Source organism: Xenopus laevis, chromosome 3S (genome assembly GCF_017654675.1).
Source record: "Xenopus laevis strain J_2021 chromosome 3S, Xenopus_laevis_v10.1, whole genome shotgun sequence".
NCBI lineage: Eukaryota > Metazoa > Chordata > Amphibia > Anura > Pipidae > Xenopus > Xenopus laevis.
In genome coordinates, this window is record NC_054376.1 from 43,627,380 (window position 1) to 43,646,605 (window position 19,226).

General features: G+C 39.5%; 1 protein-coding gene across 4 annotated transcripts in view; it reads right to left on the minus strand.

Moving 5' to 3' along the window:
* Positions 1 to 19,226, minus strand: part of LOC108712840 (NT-3 growth factor receptor) — a 399,826-nt gene that overhangs the window by 196,467 nt on the left and 184,133 nt on the right. For 3 of the 4 annotated variants that reach the window (XM_041588224.1, XM_041588222.1, XM_041588225.1), the window contains exons 5-10: positions 10,061 to 10,218; positions 8,423 to 8,565; positions 6,409 to 6,550; positions 4,836 to 5,132; positions 1,057 to 1,077; positions 487 to 554 (exon numbers count right to left, since the gene is read on the minus strand). In XM_041588224.1, coding sequence (XP_041444158.1) covers positions 487 to 554; positions 1,057 to 1,077; positions 4,836 to 5,132; positions 6,409 to 6,550; positions 8,423 to 8,565; positions 10,061 to 10,218 — 829 coding nt within the window. The remainder of the gene's footprint in view (positions 1 to 486; positions 555 to 1,056; positions 1,078 to 4,835; positions 5,133 to 6,408; positions 6,551 to 8,422; positions 8,566 to 10,060; positions 10,219 to 19,226) is intronic. The other variant, XM_041588223.1, reaches the window with a different exon arrangement.

The window sequence follows — 19,226 nt, forward strand, 5'->3', positions numbered from 1 at the left end:
TTAAAAACAAAAAGAAACATGTAACCTCTAAAAGCTCAAGCAAAGAAAGGTGATACAACTGGAAAACGGTAGCTCCCATTGACTTCTACATGACATTGTCAGCTTTTAGATTTTTTTTTTAACTTAATAAATCACACATCTTTGTGGTTTAGAGTAATTATTCTAATACACAATTTTAGTACTCAAAAGTTTGATTTAAAAAAATGTGAATATAATAATTAAATAAAATAATTAGTGTCTCTCAGCCACACTGGTTGCTCTGATGATTATTCCAACAAAAAATTCAAACAAAAAATGCTAGCCCCCTTAGTAAAAAGATAGTGCCAACATTTCCTAGCATCATAGCTGATGTGCTTGTGTACTGTTGTATTCTACTGTAAAAGTATATTGTTTTATTAAAATGAGTTGATCTGGGAGCATTGTATCAAAAAAGATAAAAATGAGAAGAGAATCTTTGTATTTTGTAGACATCAAAATGTAACTTACACCAAAAGTGTCCTCTTCTGGCTTATGAGTCACGCTGATAGGAGGTGTGGGACTTCCAAAATCTGCTACTGAAAAAAAAAATAACTTCATGAGCAATACATTATTATGCTTCTTACACATATTTTTCTTAAAAGGACACTTGCTATTTTTATCTCGGAGTTCAGATAATTGGATACCAGCAGACAAACAACTGTACTATCTTTTATTGAGTATTAAAAAAAAGAGGATTGTGAAGTCATCCTACTACTATTCAGAAATATATCTACACGGACACGTTGTTACTTATAAATGCAAAATCATATTTTGGTTATTATTTTTCTGCTATGTTGCAGTGACCTCAGAGACATGCATTTCATTAACACAGAAGAAGGTTACTAATAAATACCACAGTCCTTAGTGGAATGCGTATGTTGGTGAGTAGTGTGATTTCTGTGTCATATCCCCTTTGGCTTGCCTGTCAACATGATCTATTAGCCATGTGGCATTAAGAGTAAAGGCCTTTCAGTCTTATTCAGTTACACGTATAATGCAACCCAGTTTGCCTGGGAAAAGGAAAGGGTGGAAACTTACCTGAAAAGTAGTAATCAGTCTCTGCAAAACAAAAAAAGACACAGAAGCAAATTACAGAAGTGAAGACGAAGAAACATATTTTCTATTAAGTAGCTGTAAATTAGGCAGTGAAACACAAGGATATACATTAATTTAATCAGTGGAATCTAAATGGTTCTAAGGACATATATATTACACAAGAGCAAAGAAATACTGTAAATACTATAAATGATACCTTTATAAACAGTGCTTAGTAAGGTCATCACTTATAACTGGCACTTAGTGATCTAACAGTTGTCACATGACTCACTGGAACTTGTGTATTATAATAAATAAAGTACCCCCTGTTGTAAAATTTGAGGATATCAGAAGTCAACATGGATTTCCATGACCTGTATAAGAGCACTCAGCTTTGTCTTGTGCTTTTATAAAGTCATGACTTATGATATCCCTATATTTTACAATAGAGGTTTCAACATTCAACATTTAAATTTGGTGTGTGCAAGGAAACAGAAACAGAATGCACATTGGTGGAGAACATATTTTCAACATCAAAACTCAAAAAGTCTATGGGGAATTTTGGAATTGAATTAGGAAATACAGTTAGTGGATCATTTATCAGTGACCTCAGTGAGTTAGTTACTTAAAAAAAAACATTTCTGGGGGAGGTGTGTATCAGCCTGGCACTTCTAAACAAACAGTAGCACAAATTTGACCAAATCTGCTTCACTAACAATACACCAACACTTTAAGATCTCCGTCTTTATTTATGGCCAGCCAGCTGACCAGACAAACCTGTAAGAATAGGGCTAAAGACTTTGTGGCAGATTCACTAAGGTGAAGTGGCTAACACTAGTGATTTTTTGCCAGCGTTGCCAACCGCAGGGACATCGGCAATTCACTAAAAGACGCAGGCGCCAATTCACTAGCAAACGGGGCCGTCACTATCGTTCATTTGCACTCTATCGCCAGGTGACTTTTCGCTCTGGCGAACGATCGTTACTCCACAAATTCACTAAAGTGGGGATTTTACTGAACATTACCTCTTTCAACAGAGTTGACTTCACCACCTCAGACCAGGCAAAGAAGCTAGAGCTTCCTCAATCTTCAGTCACTTACATCATAGTCTGTGTGCCGAAAATGCATCAAAGTTCAAAAAATGCTGGTGACATTTCCTTTTTTTAAGCGGGATTGGCTGTAAAAGTTCTAACTTACTTTTTTGGGTAACTATTTTCCTCCACACATTTTATAACATATGGAACAATAATTTTACAGTGGGCTCATGTGTAGGGCATTATATTAACTTTCTTGTCTTTATTAAAGTTCCCTGGACATTTGTAATAAAAATTGATAACTTTAAGCTTTTGCACCAACATTTATAATAAAGACCTCGATACAACTTTAAATTTCCCGCCGTCTGCAAATTGGCCTAAGCACAAGATCACTAGTGAATTTTCAGTAGGCACAAATTAACGCTAGAGCATCGTCGCTATGAAATGCTCGCACAGCCGAAGTAACACAAGCAAAAAGTCGCAAGCATTCGCCGCTGGGACAAAACTTTGCAACCTAGTGAATTAGCGTATTTGCAGCACATTTGCACCTGGCAAAGTGGTGCGAGGGGTGCGAAGCTGACCCTTGTGAAAATTTGCCCGTTAGTGAATCTGCCCCTCTGTCCCTTCCCACATAGCTAAATTTGCCACTATTTGTGGATTCTAAATGATTTAGGAGATGTGGACAAAAAGGTACCATGTTCCATGTATGGTGGCAGTGCCCCAACTCTCAAAGATATTGAATCATAATTAGTTACATTCAGTGTTTCACATTTTGATCCCAAAACATCAGACTATGGGGCTATTATGTAAAAAAACAGAGGAACTCTCCCAGACTCAATTCCACTTATTTATTACAATAATGAAAGAAGCTAAAAGGACTATCACAAGAGCATGGAAAACCAAACAGATCTCTACCGAAATCACAAAACATAAGGTAGACTAGATAATGACACCTGAAAAAATGTCTAGCATTTTGTTGGATGCCCACAATCCATTTTTGAACATTTGGACCCTGTGGCTAATACTGTATATTGTTATGGTAATGATAACCCTACTGTTTTTTTAGCATTTGATTTTTAGTTACCACTTTTGGATAGTTCCCGAGGAAAAAAGGAGCCTAGGCAGGGTCTGTCTTTTTACTAAATTCTAATTTGTTTGATAAAGGTAATAATGATAGATATTGATGGCTGTCTTAATGTTAGCATAATATCTTGACAGTAGCAAATAGAACATTAGACTGTATGTAAGAATGTAAAAAATATTGATAGAAAATATTGATAACAAAATATATATATATATATATATATATATATATATATATATATATATATATATATATATATATATATATATATATATATATATATATATATATATATATATCCAGGTATTTTCTTACATGTAGATGTCACTAACATTCTCTGCCACTCTGTACACGATCAGTAAACACTTGGCTGGTCTGTTGTTAATACATGACCCAGAGGGGCTGAACCATAATAAAAAAACCTAATGAATTTTATTGAATCACAGAACTGTGTATCCACAAACCAATTGTTATTGAACCTTTCTCCTGTGAGAAAGGTGAAGGAACTGTAAGTTATAAATGAAGTGCTTGGAGCACTTGTATAGTTCCTAATAGCTAAAGATGTGTAACCTTTCTGTGCTATATCATTACTCTGCCTTTGAGGAAAAAAATATTTAAAATCTGGTGTCAGAAAGTAATTTTCTGATGCTGAATGTATGTTGCCTATATATAGCACCATTTCTAATGGAATTTGTTTTGAAGCTTGATGCACTGTTGTGCGATGTATATTGCTCCATTACACATTGATTGATGTTTTGTGATATATGATTTGATTATGTGTGGTACAAAGACTGATGTTCTAGATTATACTCTACGAGACATACAGTAGCCTTCTGCTTTAGGCTCCAGACTGTGGTTAGAAAAAAAATTCAGTTTGATATTGGAGGAGGGGGGTTCTATGGTGTATAGTAGCGTAAAAGCTTAAATGTTTAAATTTGTGGAACACATTTAGTTCTTAATTAAATTCTTTAAGATTTTTAGGATCATGGGTCAAAATAGCTGCAAAAAAGACCTCTTCAAAATATAGCCAGATTACTGTAGGTATGTTAAACCATTCCATATTGTTAAGTTAGTATTTAGTAATTCTGTATGTGGCAAGGACTGACCTTTGGTGTGTGCATCTTTAATGACATTACAGAGAAAGGGACAACCAGCCTGGCTCCTTTATATACTTGTCATTTGCAACTATTACTATTGAAATCATACTTTTTTTTTCCTAATTGTCCACCCCTCAGCATGGGGTTACCTGACCAGCAACCATAGACAAAACAAAATGGAGATATATATATATATGGTTGACTGCCCAAGGAAGGGACTGCATTATATAAATATTTACAAAACACTGCCTTTCTTACTAGTTTTCTGATTTACATCAGTAAATAAATGAAAACATTCTCCCCATAAAAGTCCTTAGGGTCTGAAGGACATCAACTAATGTATTTTGAAGTAATAATAATTAATCACCTCCCCACTGAGTAGTGGAAAGTTTGGTATCTCAAATCAGGAGTAATGCTTATTTCACAGAATTTCAAAGACTTTCACTCTGTGGTTGTAGATTTGTGGAGTTTACCTGCTGACAGGGACAACTACTAATAATGGTAAAAGGAAGATATACAGTGTACTGATTGAAAACTAAATATATATGAACACACACACATACTTACCTGGGAATGGTTGCCCCAGAAAATGTGCATGAACTGTTTGTTTAGCAACTCCAAGCTTATTAGTAGCCAGAAGAGAATAATTTCCATTGTAATAATGTGTTGGCTTATTAAATAGGAGACAGCCTTCCGTAACATTGTCCTGTCTGTAGAACTCAGTACGTATGAAATCCACCTCCCTAAGAGTTTTTCCATTATGGAACCAGGTTAAAATTGGCGGAGGGTTTCCAATCACCATGAATTCAATACAATGCTCAAGCCGCGATACTGGTTCTTTCAAACTTAATATCCGGGGAGGAACTAGAAAATGAGACATAGAAAACTTGCATTGTTACAGTACAAAGAGAATGATTATCCCAGCATCCCCAATCATGCCCCTGTCACTCTCTCCTGTCTCGGGATTGGTTTAGGAACCCCTTCATATAGTCTTACTTCAGGGGAAAGAATTCAACTAACACTACAATGATAAACTACATGAAATAAGACAGTAGCACAAACTCCGAGAAGAATGTAGTAGCAGATCCAAAGTATAACTCAACTATAGCCTGTCTCTTTTACTGCTTAGATTTCTTTGTGTAGTCTTGTACATACTGCTTCTAGCACATGTACCTTACTTATTACCTTCTCAATCATGCTCTAAATGCAGAGTTACCCTATTTCATTCCTACATATGATGCTATTACCGTATATATTCGAGTATAAGCTGTCCCGAGTATATGCCGAGGTACCTAATTTTACCTCCAAAAACTGGGAAAGCTTATTGACTCGAGTATAAGCATAGGGTGAGAAATGCAGCAGCATCTCGTAAGTTTCAATCAAAAAATTGAGGGTTTCTGCTCCCATTGGGGGTGCCGGCATCTCGTTTTTGGATGCCGGCGACCATTCTTGGACGCCGGCGAATATTCTTGGAGACTATTCTTGGACGCCGGCAACTATTCTTGGATGCCGTCGACTATTCGTAGACTGTTTTTGCGCTTGACCCGAGTATAAGCCGAGGTAGAGTTTTTCAGCATATTTTGGGGGCTGAAAAACTCGGCTTATACTCGAGTTTATACGGTAATATAATAATTCAATTAATGTTTTTCCTGGTCAATTAGATTCCACTTTCTCCTCATATGATTTTCCTGACTAGGAGTTGTATTAGCATTGCAACCTTGCATGTGTTTATCATGCTTGTGTATGTATATAGCTAAGACAATTTGACACTTTTTTCATTGTACACTGAAAATCTGATGCATGTCCAGCCAACTGAATACTGATGTGTCTGTGTCTCTGAAAACCTAGTTGACAACATCATTTTAACTGATTCTTTCAAAATCAAAAATATGGTTACAATTTCAAGTTAGCAGTAGCTTGGATGATTAAATATATATGGTTATTGTATCTCAAATGTACACTAAGAACTATGGCCCATCTATATGGATGACCAAAAAAGCAATGCACCAGAGAACATTAAGATCATAAAGGACAAGATGTTTGCAATTAACCCATTTATTAATATGGTAAATTACATGTCTTACTTTATCTTACTATAATTGTAAATCTTATCCTGGTCATTGTTTTGCATCCAACTTACAATACACAGTGAGGGGCACACTTGCATTTGTCATTCCCACCACATTCTCTGCAATACAGGTCAATATGAAGCCGTTATCTTCACGTGCGACATTCACTAGCGTCAGGTTAATGGAATGCACGTTGGTCCAGATCACATTACTCTGCAAATGCCATAATCGATTCCATGAGGAATTCAGAGAAATATGTAAAATAAAAAGTTAAAAATGAAACAAAGCAAACCAAGAAAAGAAAGGAGGAAGAAAAACTATGAAGTTATCTATGTGAAGAAGAAAAGTCCCGTTCATTATGACATCAAAGGTTATTTCGGCAGAGGAAAGAAATTGGCTTCTACAAATGTCTTTACTGTACATAGTTACAATATTAACTGTATTTTTATCTCTATAATTGCAAGAATAAAGCTCCCATTTAAACAATAGCACAGAATTCATACCATTAATCTAGAACAGAATGTTCCTCAAGGTGGCTTGTTGGAGAATGCAACTTCTCAATGTATTGTACATTGGAAAAAAATATAAAGCCACCAGCTATATCTCAATCTAGAATATAATAATAATGATATTTTATTTTGATTATCTGTATAATTCAAAATGCACACAAAAGCACAAATTAAATAAATGGTTTATTGATCTGAAAGCTATTAAAGATGGATAATGAGAAAAATTATTGATGGCTTTTGCCAAATAACTTGTGTGATGTGCTTCCAAACTGCTGTTCTTGTAAAATCAAATTCCACCCTCCGGGAACAGCTGCCACGGTGTGAAGATGACCTTCTCATAGATAACTTTGCTTAAGGGGTTGGAGAAGGCTCCCACCTCTATAAAATATAGATATGAGATTAAAAATTCAGGATGCTACAGTGTTCACTCAGCTGAACAACATAGGCTTTCGCCATTTTATACTGTCGCCAAACGGCGTTAAAAAAATAAAAATCCATTTTATTTTTTGTTAGCCTCTGCTTTTCTATTCTATGCCCATTCTATGTTTGTAGGAAGTGTGTACAGGTCCTGAAACCATTGCATATATCCAAGCTATCAACAATGAATAATATATTTATATATTACTATCACATATTTATAAAGCAAGTGCCTTTAAACCAGAAAACGATGAGATTTCATAAAACCTACTGACTTTATGTAATACTTATGTAACACTTAATTTATGTAAAACTGACCATAAATATGTAACTTGGCCCCAGGTCAACTATTCACGGCAATATATATATATTTTTTTTTTCAAATAAAAAAACAACATACAAATTTAACAATCTCACTGTAATGAACTAGAATATCAAAACAATTAATAATATGATGTATTGTAAGGAGATCCTACTGTCCAGCTTTGACCAAATTTCAACTCCTTGAATACCCTTAAATGCATTCAGCAATAGACATGGAATCCCTTGAACATTAAATATGGCAATCTAATATAAACCAATCAATCTAATGAAACAAAAGCCCTTGGATCACACAGGTAGAAAAAGTTTCTGGCTAAACAAAGAGTGGGAACATTTTTTTAATTTTTTTTTAATACATTGCCTTTTATTTTTGTTTGTTTATTGTTTGTGTTTTTCTTTATAACAGCTACTTTGTAGGGATGGATTCATGCTAAAATTTCATATTTTGCCATTAGTGAAAACTTTGCCAAAACTGACACAATATTTTACCCCGAAAAATTCAGCAACAAAGCGCCCATAAACCCCAATTTATTTTGCACGAAAACAGTATCAGTGTCAAAACACCTACAGAGTGAAGTGTATTTTGTGTGGAAAAAGATAGATAAAAAATAGGCCAGCAGAAAAAAAGTCGCTGCGATAAAACACCCATTGACTTCAATGCACTTAGCAAATTTTTGCCATTTTGCAAATTTTCCCATGGTTTTGCAAATTTTTCTCCTAGTGGTTTTGCAAATTTATCTCCAATTTTTAGGAACATATTCACTAATCACTTCTATCCTTATACTGCCTAAAACTTCACAATTTTTGCGGTACCTTCACCTTAATTTTTAGCGCTTACCTGATGTGTGTTTATTGAATGGAGATTTGTAACAATCCAGTCCACATCTGGTAATGGAGAACCAGAACCATTGCAAGTGATTACTGCGTTGTCTCCTTCTTGCACAATCAGACTGCTATGGCTGACACTGATTTCAGGAAGATCTGCACACACAGAAAACATCATGTCAGTTGGAATATAAAATTCAGCACCATCACATTTTTCTATGTAATCTTGTGGGAAATATCACCTGAGTTCAGCAGCTCGCCACTGTTTAACCTCCCACTGCAAATCTCATGGATTCATGTAATCATTTCAAATGTGCATTTCAAAAGTACTGCCTCTGCACCCATCTTGACACTCCAGGGTCTATTAAGTTATTATACTGCACCTGATAGCTGCTCTTTTTAATCTTGTAACTTACACTGATAGAATTTAGAGTATACAAGATCAGCCCCAACAATATGATCATCAATGTAATGCTGCCATGTTTCTAATCCTGAAAGTGATACCTGGAATCCATTTAAATAAAAGGCTTACATTTGAAGCTCCCAGTGCTACAAACAAGTGCTCCAAAAATAAAGGATCATCTTTGACTCTTTTTCCATATAAAGTAAGAGATCAGTTTTACTAAGGTGATTATTTTGAAAATGCCTATTGTCATAAAGAGAAGAATTAAAGTCTGAGTGGCAATGAGAACCATTTATCTAGATCACAGGATGAAGACAGAATGTATTAAAATTGTCAAAAATTACTTTAAATTACTGTTATTACTGATGCAAAATGACTGCCTGTCGAACCCTGGACATGGGGAACTAGTTAACCTGTGGAATGACACAAGGACCATAATCATGTTCCAGCAAGACATTTTTATCACATTTTATAATGTTATAGAGCAGATTTTTTTCATAGATAGCTTTTATAGAAAAATACTGCTTTTTTTATATCTGAAACATAATTGAATGCATCTTTACAAGTATACTGTATATGCAACTGGCATACTGTACATAAAAGGAACAATGTAGGGATATTAGGTTCAAGAAGAGAGCTACTTGAACGAATAGGAGCCAAATGTGGAGCAGTTATAATCTTATTATATAGGTATGGAACCTGTCATCGAGAATGCTCAGGACCTGGGGTTTTCCGGATAACATAATTTGGATCTTCATACCTTGTTTACTAGAAAATCATGTAAACATTAAATAAACTCAATAAAACTATGATTTTGCTTCCAATAGAGATTAATTGCATCTTAGTGTGGATCAAGTACAAGGTACTTTTTTATTATTACAGTGTAAAAATTTGTATTATTTGATTATAATGCGGAGCTTTCTGCATAATGGGTTTTCGGAAAATGGATATCATACCTGTATGGTGACTTTTAATTGCACATACATAGCATATATTCTGTTTGTTAGCATGGCTAAAGGTACAAAAATAACAGCTATTTCAGTAAATATACTGCTAAGGGGGTCAAAATTACAACACATACGCAAAGCGACTGTTTGTCTTGACTGGTTAACTGTTGAACCAGAGTGAAGTGCTCACAGTTGAGCCCGCAAGTAATGTAGCAGTAATGTATCTTCATAAAATGGTATAGTTTCAGAGTTTTCAATGCTAGCCAAGTGATAATTGCTAAAAATAAATGTTAATCCTTACCACATTGTGAAATGTTCATTTCCTGGAGAGGAATGACAACACCTTCTGTATTCATGCAGTAGAGCTGTTGCCTTTTCAAGTTGGCTTCATTTTTTGCCTGGCCGAGCTGAATCCAGCGGATCTCACAGCTACAGTTAAAGTGATTCCTTTCTATTCTCCTAAATAGGGAAACAAAATATGGATACTGGTATAGTTTAAAGGCATACGTGAAAACACAAATGTATTTAATGGGCAGATTAGCTGGGCCAACTTGTTTTTCTGTGCCATTCAATTATGTTTCTGTATTTCTGAAAGAGCTGTTGTGCTAATGATTAATAATGTTTGGCAATGAAAATAATGTTCTGTTTTTCGCAAAAGATTTTTGCTAGCTGCATGAAAAATGTATTCACTCTGCCATAAAAATCCTATAAATAGACATAACAGGTACGTAGGACATCTAATTTCTGGCAATTACTGCAATTTACTGGGTTTGACATTTAATTACGTTAATGTGTTTATTGCAAATAAAGGCTGTACCCTTTGTTGGTCATTGGGAGTCCATGGTTATAAATGTGGGCATGACCTGCAGAATTTTAATGGGCCTGCTTTCTGTAATGAGAGTGTTAAAAGGGGGACAGATGGAAATATAATGGCATGCAATGTTTAGAAAAGGTCTCTCTCAGCCTGCCGGACATCTTGTCTTGTAAGTAGTGTTATGTTCCCAGGAACACATCAATAATATATATTATTTTCTATTATTTGTTTGTCTGCTGCACCTTTACAGGTCTCTTTCTCACTGGTTGGATTTTCTCTATTACAGGAATAAGATGAACTTGGATTGAAGATGGTGACAGAATGATCCAATCAGTGAATTGTGCATGGTGGAAAGACTGAGGAAACAGGCAAATAAGTTTGTTCAAAGCTGAATGGGCTTGTAAATATGGACCTGCACTGATGTGTAAGCTAATAAGGATGAAGTGACAAAAAGAATTTCTTCATGCAATCATATACATATGCAACCACACAGCATGTACAAGTGAATTAATCTCTTTTTTTTATAATGGAAGAAACAAATAGGCAGTGCATATAGGCTCCTAAAAATATAAAATGTGTTTTCATTTCAACAGTAGGGAGACAGATGCCCTATGAATACAGTTTATACTTCACTAACTGAACTGCTAACTAACCTGCTGCTGAATATTAACTAGTAGAGCTAATGTAAATATTATGGGTCTGCAAGGTTTAAATGCTTTAAGCCATGCTTTGAGTGTCTCTCCTTGAGTCAAAAAAACTGGGAGGAACTTAAGACAAAGAAAGCTCAAAGATCAAGGAAGTCAGAGGAATGAAGTCACAGACAGATCAATCATCATATGATCCATCATATTTTATTTTTATCAATGTAGTTTTAAAACTCAAAGAATCCAACCAAATATTTTTCTCCTGCATGAGATACACTTTCTAGAATAAAGCTGGCCATAGATGTTTAGATATATCCATATGTCCGGTTACGATTTTTTGTTGCAATCTCCCAACTAGGGATGTAGCGAACTGTTCGCCGGCGAACTTGTTCGCGCGAACTTCGACCGTTCGCGTCCGCCTAATGTTCGCGAACGTTTGGGAACGTTCGCATTTTGAGTTCGCGTTCGATTCCAATACAAATCGTTCGACCATTCGACCATTTGACCGCTAAAATCGAACGATTTCCATTCGTTCGAACGATTTCCATTCGTTCGAACGATTTCCATTCGTTCGAACGATTTCCATTCGTTCGAACGATTTCCATTCGTTCGAACGATTAAAATCCTTCGAACGTTCGATTCGAATGAAAATCCTTCGATCGAACGATTAAAATCCTTCGAACGTTCGATTCGAATGAAAATCCTTCGATCGAACGTTTAAAATCCTTCGAACGTTCGATTCGAATGAAAAATCCTTCGAACGTTCGAATCGAACGATTTTAGCGGGTGTTCGAAGTTCGCAAACTGTTCGCGAACGTTCGCATTTTTTGCCGGTGTTCGCGAACGGCGTTCGCGAACACCAAATCGGCAGTTCGCTACATCCCTACTCCCAGCCTACAACAAAACACTCAGGTTAAATAAAGCTGTAAAAGGAACAAATCACACGATGCTCTGCCCATTAATTGACAGCCAGCAATCATAGGAAAGTTTTGTCTGACAAATAGTAGTGGCAGAGGCAATACATCCACAGATATTATCGTTAGCTAACAGAGATTTTTTAACCAGTCCAAACGAGTAAACTACCAATTACCATGGTATGAAAAATGTCCGGGCAAGCCAAACATGGTCCAAAACTGATACAAATCTTCATTTTGAATGACTTTATCTCTGCGTCTATGGCCAGTTTAAGGATTAGGGATGTAGCGAACGTCGGAAAAAAAGTTCGCAAACATATTCGCGAACTTGCGTCAAAAATGCGAACGGTTCACGAACGTCGCAAACCCCATAGACTTCAATGGGAAGGCGAATTTTAAAAGCTAAAAAAGACATTTCTGGCCAGAAAAATGATTTTAAAGTTGTTTAAAGGGTGCAACGACCTGGACAGTGGCATGCCAGAGGGGGATCAAGGGCAAAAATGTATCTGAAAAATACATTGTTGACACAGCACTGCGTTTTGTGCTGTAAAGGGCAGAAATCACACTACATTTCTAAACCTGTGTAATAAACTGCTTTAAAACGTCCGGCGTCTACATGCCAATCAAGTCGTGTAAAGGTTACAGCCTGTTCACACGCAAAGACGAAATGCGGCGCTTACTGCAACGCAAAAAGAGCTTTAATGAATGATACCGTCAAGTGAGCAAATAATAGTTGTTAATTACTAGTTGAGCTTGTCACCTCCAGGATGTCCGTCCTGTTGGTGGCAATATTTCTGTAGTGGTGTGTTTAGCAGTCACCGTGCTTGTGCGCACGTGCACGGTCAGGCAGAGGTAATTCAATGTACAGTGAAGTGAACCAAAAAACACTGATTCTGCAGTGTGGGCCCAGTTTTGGTCTACTTTATTGATCACCTGCGGTGACCATAAAAGATGCGATTTTGCCACTGTTGCAGAACCCTGAAAAATTAGGCATGTGTACTTTCCTGAAAAATTATGTTTTTTTTGTCGCAGCCACTGAAGCACAGAGGCCAGAAAAAATATGCCATATAAATGCTAACAATATAATTTTTTTTTGTCGCAGCCACTGAAGCACAGAGGCCAGAAAAAATATGCCATATAAATGCTGAAAATATTCTTTTTTTTTTGTCGCAGCCACTGCAGCACAGAGGCCAGAAAAAATATGCCATATAAATGCTGAAAATATAAAAAAAATTTGTCGCAGCCACTGAAGCACAGAGGCCAGAAAAAATATGCCATATAAATGCTGAAAATATTAATTTTTTTGGTTGCAGCCACTGAAGCACAGAGGCCAGAAAAACTCAGGATTTACCTGGATTCAAATGAAACCAGTAGGGTTTGCACCCTAGTTTGTAACGGTGGCGGAGGGAGGAGGACACTAAAGGACAGCTGTGTGTGGAGTCATGAGGCGTGCAGAGAAGGACAGCTGCATGGGGAGTCAGAACAAGTCTTCCGGCGTGCAGTAACCCTCCGAGATCCACGCCTCGTTCATTTTAATAAAGGTCAGGTAATCCACACTTTTGTGACCTAGGCGAGTTCTCTTCTCAGTTACAATCCCTCCTGCTGCACTGAAGGTTCTTTCTGAGAGGACACTTGAGGCGGGGCAAGACAAGAGGTTCATGGCAAATTGTGACAGCTCTGGCCACAGATCAAGCCTGCGCACCCAGTAGTCCAGGGGTTCATCGCTCCTCAGAGTGTCGATATCTGCAGTTAATGCCAGGTAGTCCGCTACCTGCCGGTCGAGGCGTTCTTTGAGGGTGGATCCAGAAGGGTTCTGGCGCTGCCTTGGACTGAAAAACATTTGCATGTCTGACGTTACAGAGTGGCCAAAGTGCTTTGTCCTTGCAGGTGCGCTCGTGGCAGGATTACTGGCACCTCTGCCCCTGGAATGTTGATGAGTTCCTGAAGTGACATCACCCTTAAAAGCATTGTACAACATGTTTTGCAGGCTGGTTTGTAAATGCAGCATCCTTTCGGACTTGTGGTACGTTGGTAACATTTCTGCCACTTTATGCTTGTACCGAGGGTCTAGTAGCGTTGCGACCCAGTACAGGTCCTTCTCCTTAAGCCTCTTGATACGGGGGTCCTTCAACAGGCATGACAGCATGAAAGACCCCATTCTCACAAGGTTGGATGCAGAGGTATCCATCTCCGCTTCCTCGTTATCAAGGACTACATCATCCACGGTCTCCTCCCCCCAGCCACGTACAAGACCAGGGGTCCCCAAAAGGTCACCACAAGCCCCCTGGGAAGCCTGCTCCTGTTGGTCCTCCTCCACAAAGCCACCTTCCTCCTCTGACTCCACTTCTGACACCTCTCCCTGCGTTGCAGCAGGTGCCTGGGCTCGTTCTGGTGATTCCGACCAGAAATCGTGCGCTTCCTGCTCCTCGTCACGCTGGTTTACAGCCTCATCTGTCACTCGTCGCACGGCACGCTCCAGGAAGAAAGCAAAGGGTATTAGGTCGCTGATGGTGCCTTCGGTGCGACTGACCATGTTTGTAACCTCTTCAAAAGGGCGCATGAGCCTGCAGGCATCGCGCATAAGCACCCAGTAACGTGGGAAAAAAATCCCCAGCTCTGCAGATCCAGTCCTACCACCCAGTTCAAACAGGTATTCATAGACGGCTCTTTGTTGTTGCAGCAGACGTTCCAACATGAGGAGCGTTGAATTCCAGCGAGTCTGGCTATCGCAAATTAAACGCCTGACTGGCATGTTGTACCGCTGCTGAATGTCAGCAAGGCGTGCCATGGCAGTGTAGGAACGTCTGAAATGGGCCGACACCTTCCTGGACTGCCTGAGAACATCCTGGAATCCTGGGTACTTCGAGACAAAACGTTGGACTATTAAATTCAGAACATGTGCCATGCAGGGCACATGTGTTAAATTGCCCAGTCTCAGTGCTGCCAACAGATTGCTTCCGTTGTCACACACCACTTTTCCGATCTTCAGTTGGTGTGGGGTCAGCCACCGATCGGCCTGTGACTGCAGAGATGACAGGAGTACAGATCCGGTATGGTTTCTGCTTTCCAGGCACGTCATCCCCAAGATAGCATGACAACGGCGTACCTGGCACATCGAATAGCCTAGGGGGAGCTGGGGGTGCACAGGTGTGGAGGAGGAGGACCCAGCAGCAGAGGAGGAAGAAGAGGAAGAAGACGAGGTAGAGAGCGAAGGAGGAGTAGAGGTGGTGGCAGAACCGCGTGCAATCCGTGGCGGTGACACCAACTCCACTGTTGTTGTTGAGCCACACATTCCCTGCTTCCCAGCCATTACCAAGTTCACCCAGTGGGCAGTGTAGGTGACATACCTGCCCTGACCATGCTTGGAGGACCATGCGTCAGTAGTCATATGGACCTTTGGCCCAACACTAAGTGACAGAGATGCGGTGACTTGGCTCTGCACATGGTGGTACAGGTGTGGTATTCCCTTTTTTGAAAAAAAATTGCGGCTGGGTACCTTCCACTGCGGTGTCCCAATTGCTACAAATTTGCGGAAGGCCTCAGAGTCCACCAGCTGGTATGGTAAAAGCTGGCGGGCTAAGAGTGCAGACAAGCCAGCTGTCAGACGCCGGGCAAGGGGGTGACTCGCAGACATTGGCTTCTTACGCTCAAACATGGCCCTCACAGAAACTTGGCTGGGGGCAGATGACTGGGAATGGGAACTGGTGGTCAAGGTGGAAGGCGGAGTGGAGGGTGGTTCAGACGGGTCAAGGACAGCAGAGGTAGAGCAGTAAGATGCTGGACCAGAAGGAGGGTGGCTTTTAGTTTGTCTGTTGCCTTTGAGGTGTTGCTCCCAAAGTGCTTTGTGCTTGCCGTTCATGTGCCTTCGCATAGAAGTTGTACCTATGTGGCTGTTGGGCTTCCCAAGACTCAGTTTCTGACTGCACTCATTGCAAATTACAACGCTTTTGTCAGAGGCACACACATTAAAAAAATCCCACACTGCTGACCTTTTTGAAGCTGGCAATCTGGCGGTAACAGTAGAAGTTGGCGGCGTTGGCGGCAATGGCGGGTGCGTTGGCCGGCTGACCACAGGTGCCGATACATGTTGTTGCCCTACTGTTCCCTGCGAGCTGTCCTCCCTGCTTCTTCTAAGTCTTATTCTCCTCCTGCCTCTCTGACTCTCCGTCTCTCCATCTGAACTATCCTCTTCTTGCTCTCTTCTACTGGGCACCCACAAAACATCAATCTCCTCATCATCATTCTCCTCAGATGCATCAATTTCTTCTAACAGCTCACAGAAGGAAGCAGCAGCGGGGACCTCCTCATCACTCATTATGTCCATCTCTGTTGTGTTCTCTGCCAGAATTAAATCTGGTATAACGTCCTCATCTCCTTCATCTTCTTCTGCCAATAATGGTTGCGCATCACTCAGTTCAAGAAACTCATGTGAAAATAACTCCTCTGACTCCAGTGAAGAAGGGGTGCCGGTGGTGGAGGAAGTGTTACGTGGGGTGCCCATAGCAGTGGAGGATGAGGATGTTGTGGTAAAGTTAGAAACGGTAGAGGATGGGGTGTGCTGTGTAAGCCAGTCAACTACCTCTTCAGCATTTTGGGAGTTCAGGGTCATTGCCTTTTTAAAACTGGGCAATTTCCTAGGGCCACAGGATAGCATAGCAGCACGGCCCCTAGTGCCTCTGCGTGGCGGCCTGCCTTTGCCTGGCATTATTTTTAAAACAACAACAACAACTCAGGTGGTGTTTCTGGAGACGGTATTATTATTGATATTTAGACAGATTGTGAAAAAGCTCACACAGCTAGATGGCAGTTGTTTGAAAATGAAGAACACACTGGGCAAACAAATTGAAACAATGCCTGCAAGGTCAACGTATACACTACTACAGCAGTGGATACGGAATATATTATTGCTGCTTGAAAAACGTCACTCAGGTGGTGGTTCTGGAGACGGTATTATTATTGATATTTAGACAGAATGTGAACAAGCTCACACAGCTCGGTGGCAGTTGTTTGAAAATGAAGAACACACTGGGCAAACAAATTGAAACAATGCCTGCAAGGTCAACGTATACACTACAGCAGTGGATACGGAATATATTATTGCTGCTTGAAAAACATCACTCAGGTGGTGTTTCTGGAGACGGTATTATTATTGATATTTAGACAGAATGTGAAAAAGCTCACACAGCTAGATGGCAGTTGTTTGAAGAACACACTGGGCAAACAATGCCTACAAGGTCAACGTATACACTACTACAGCAGTGGATACGGAATATATTATTGCTGCTTGAAAAACGTCACTCGGGTGGTGTTTCTGGAGACGGTATTATTATTGATATTTAGACAGAATGTGAAAAAGCTCACACAGCTAGATGGCAGTTGTTTGAAGAACACACTGGGCAAACAATGCCTACAAGGTCAACGTATACACTACTACAGCAGTGGATACGAATATATTATTGCTGCTTGAAAAACGTCACTCGGGTGGTGTTTCTGGAGACGGTATTATTATTGATATTTAGACAGAATGTGAAAAAGCTCACACAGCTAGATGGCAGTTGTTTGAAGAACACACTGGGCAAACAATGCCTACAAGGTCAACGTATACACTACTACAGCAGTGGATACGGAATATATTATTGCTGCTTGAAAAACGTCACTCGGGTGGTGTTTCTGGAGACGGTATTATTATTGATATTTAGACAGAATGTGAAAAAGCTCACACAGCTAGATGGCAGTTGTTTGAAGAACACACTGGGCAAATAATGCCTGCAAGTGCACTACTATTGGTGCACTACTATGAAGAACAGCAAACAGCACTGGACACGTTAAAGAACAGTAAGATAAGTAAAATAAAAAAATATATATATGTATATTAAAAAAAAAATTACTCGGGTTGGTGCTGCTGAACTACTAGGAGCAGCACAGTAGCACACCAGTCCCACTCCCCAACACAGCTAGACTAATAGCACTGGGCTCTTATAGTAGCAAAGTAAAAAAACAAAAAAGAAAATAAAAGCAGTCCTTACAAGGACTATTGGGTTATTACAGCAGTCAGCAGATGAGATCAGAAGAGATCAGTGCCCACAGCAGCTACATACAGAGCACTGCAGTAGAAGGTAGATTACTAGCCAGCAAAGCTACCTAACCTAAAATGTCCCCCAAATCCCTGCAGAGTTCTGTCCCTCCAATACAGAGCAGTATCAAGTAGATTACTAGCCAGCAAACTTACTATCAACTGTCCCTCAAATCACTAACAGCTCTCTCCCTACACTAGCTCTTCCAAGCACACACAGGCAGAATGAAAAAACGCTGCAGGGCTTCAGTTTATATATGGAAGGGGAGTGGTCCAGGGGGTGTGGGGGTGGTCCAGGAGGGAGAGCTTCCTGATTGGCTGCCATGTATCTGCTGGTCTGGGGTGAGAGGGCAAAAAAAAGCGCCAGCTAAGGCGAACCCAAAATGGTGAACGTCGCACGACGTTCGCGAACATTCGGCGAGCGCGAACAGTCGATGTTCGCGCGAACAAGTTCGCCGGCGAACAGTCCGCGACATCCCTATTAAGGATTCAGATTGCCACACTGTGCACTAATACCCCATACAAACTGAATGTATTCAAGTGCTCAAACCAGTGGAATACATCCTGATAAATGTACTCCTTTATTGACTTTGATAAATGTAAAAATGTATTAAAATCCGATTAACAAAAAAAAAATCGAATCAAATTACTGGTAATCCCTCTGGATTTTCCACTGTGATGTTTCATAAATTGAACTCACAGGTCAACATCATACAAAGTGGACGTTCTAGCTAGGGCCAGTGCAGGCAGCAAGCACTGGATAGTAAGGTTCTAATTAAGAATTTCTAGGCATCCAAATAGTAATGTCCTGAAAGCAATTCCTCTTTAAATGCTGGGTACTAATTATTCTATGTCCCCAGTTGTTATGGGCGAAAAAAATCGCCTGACACGAATTTGCGGCAAATTTTCGTGTTTGGCTGCAGGTGAATAAATTTGCGAATCTCCCGCGAAAATTCACCAGTGAAAATATGCCGGCGTCAATTTTCAATTTTTTTATCGTGAAAATGTCAGATTCTAACGAT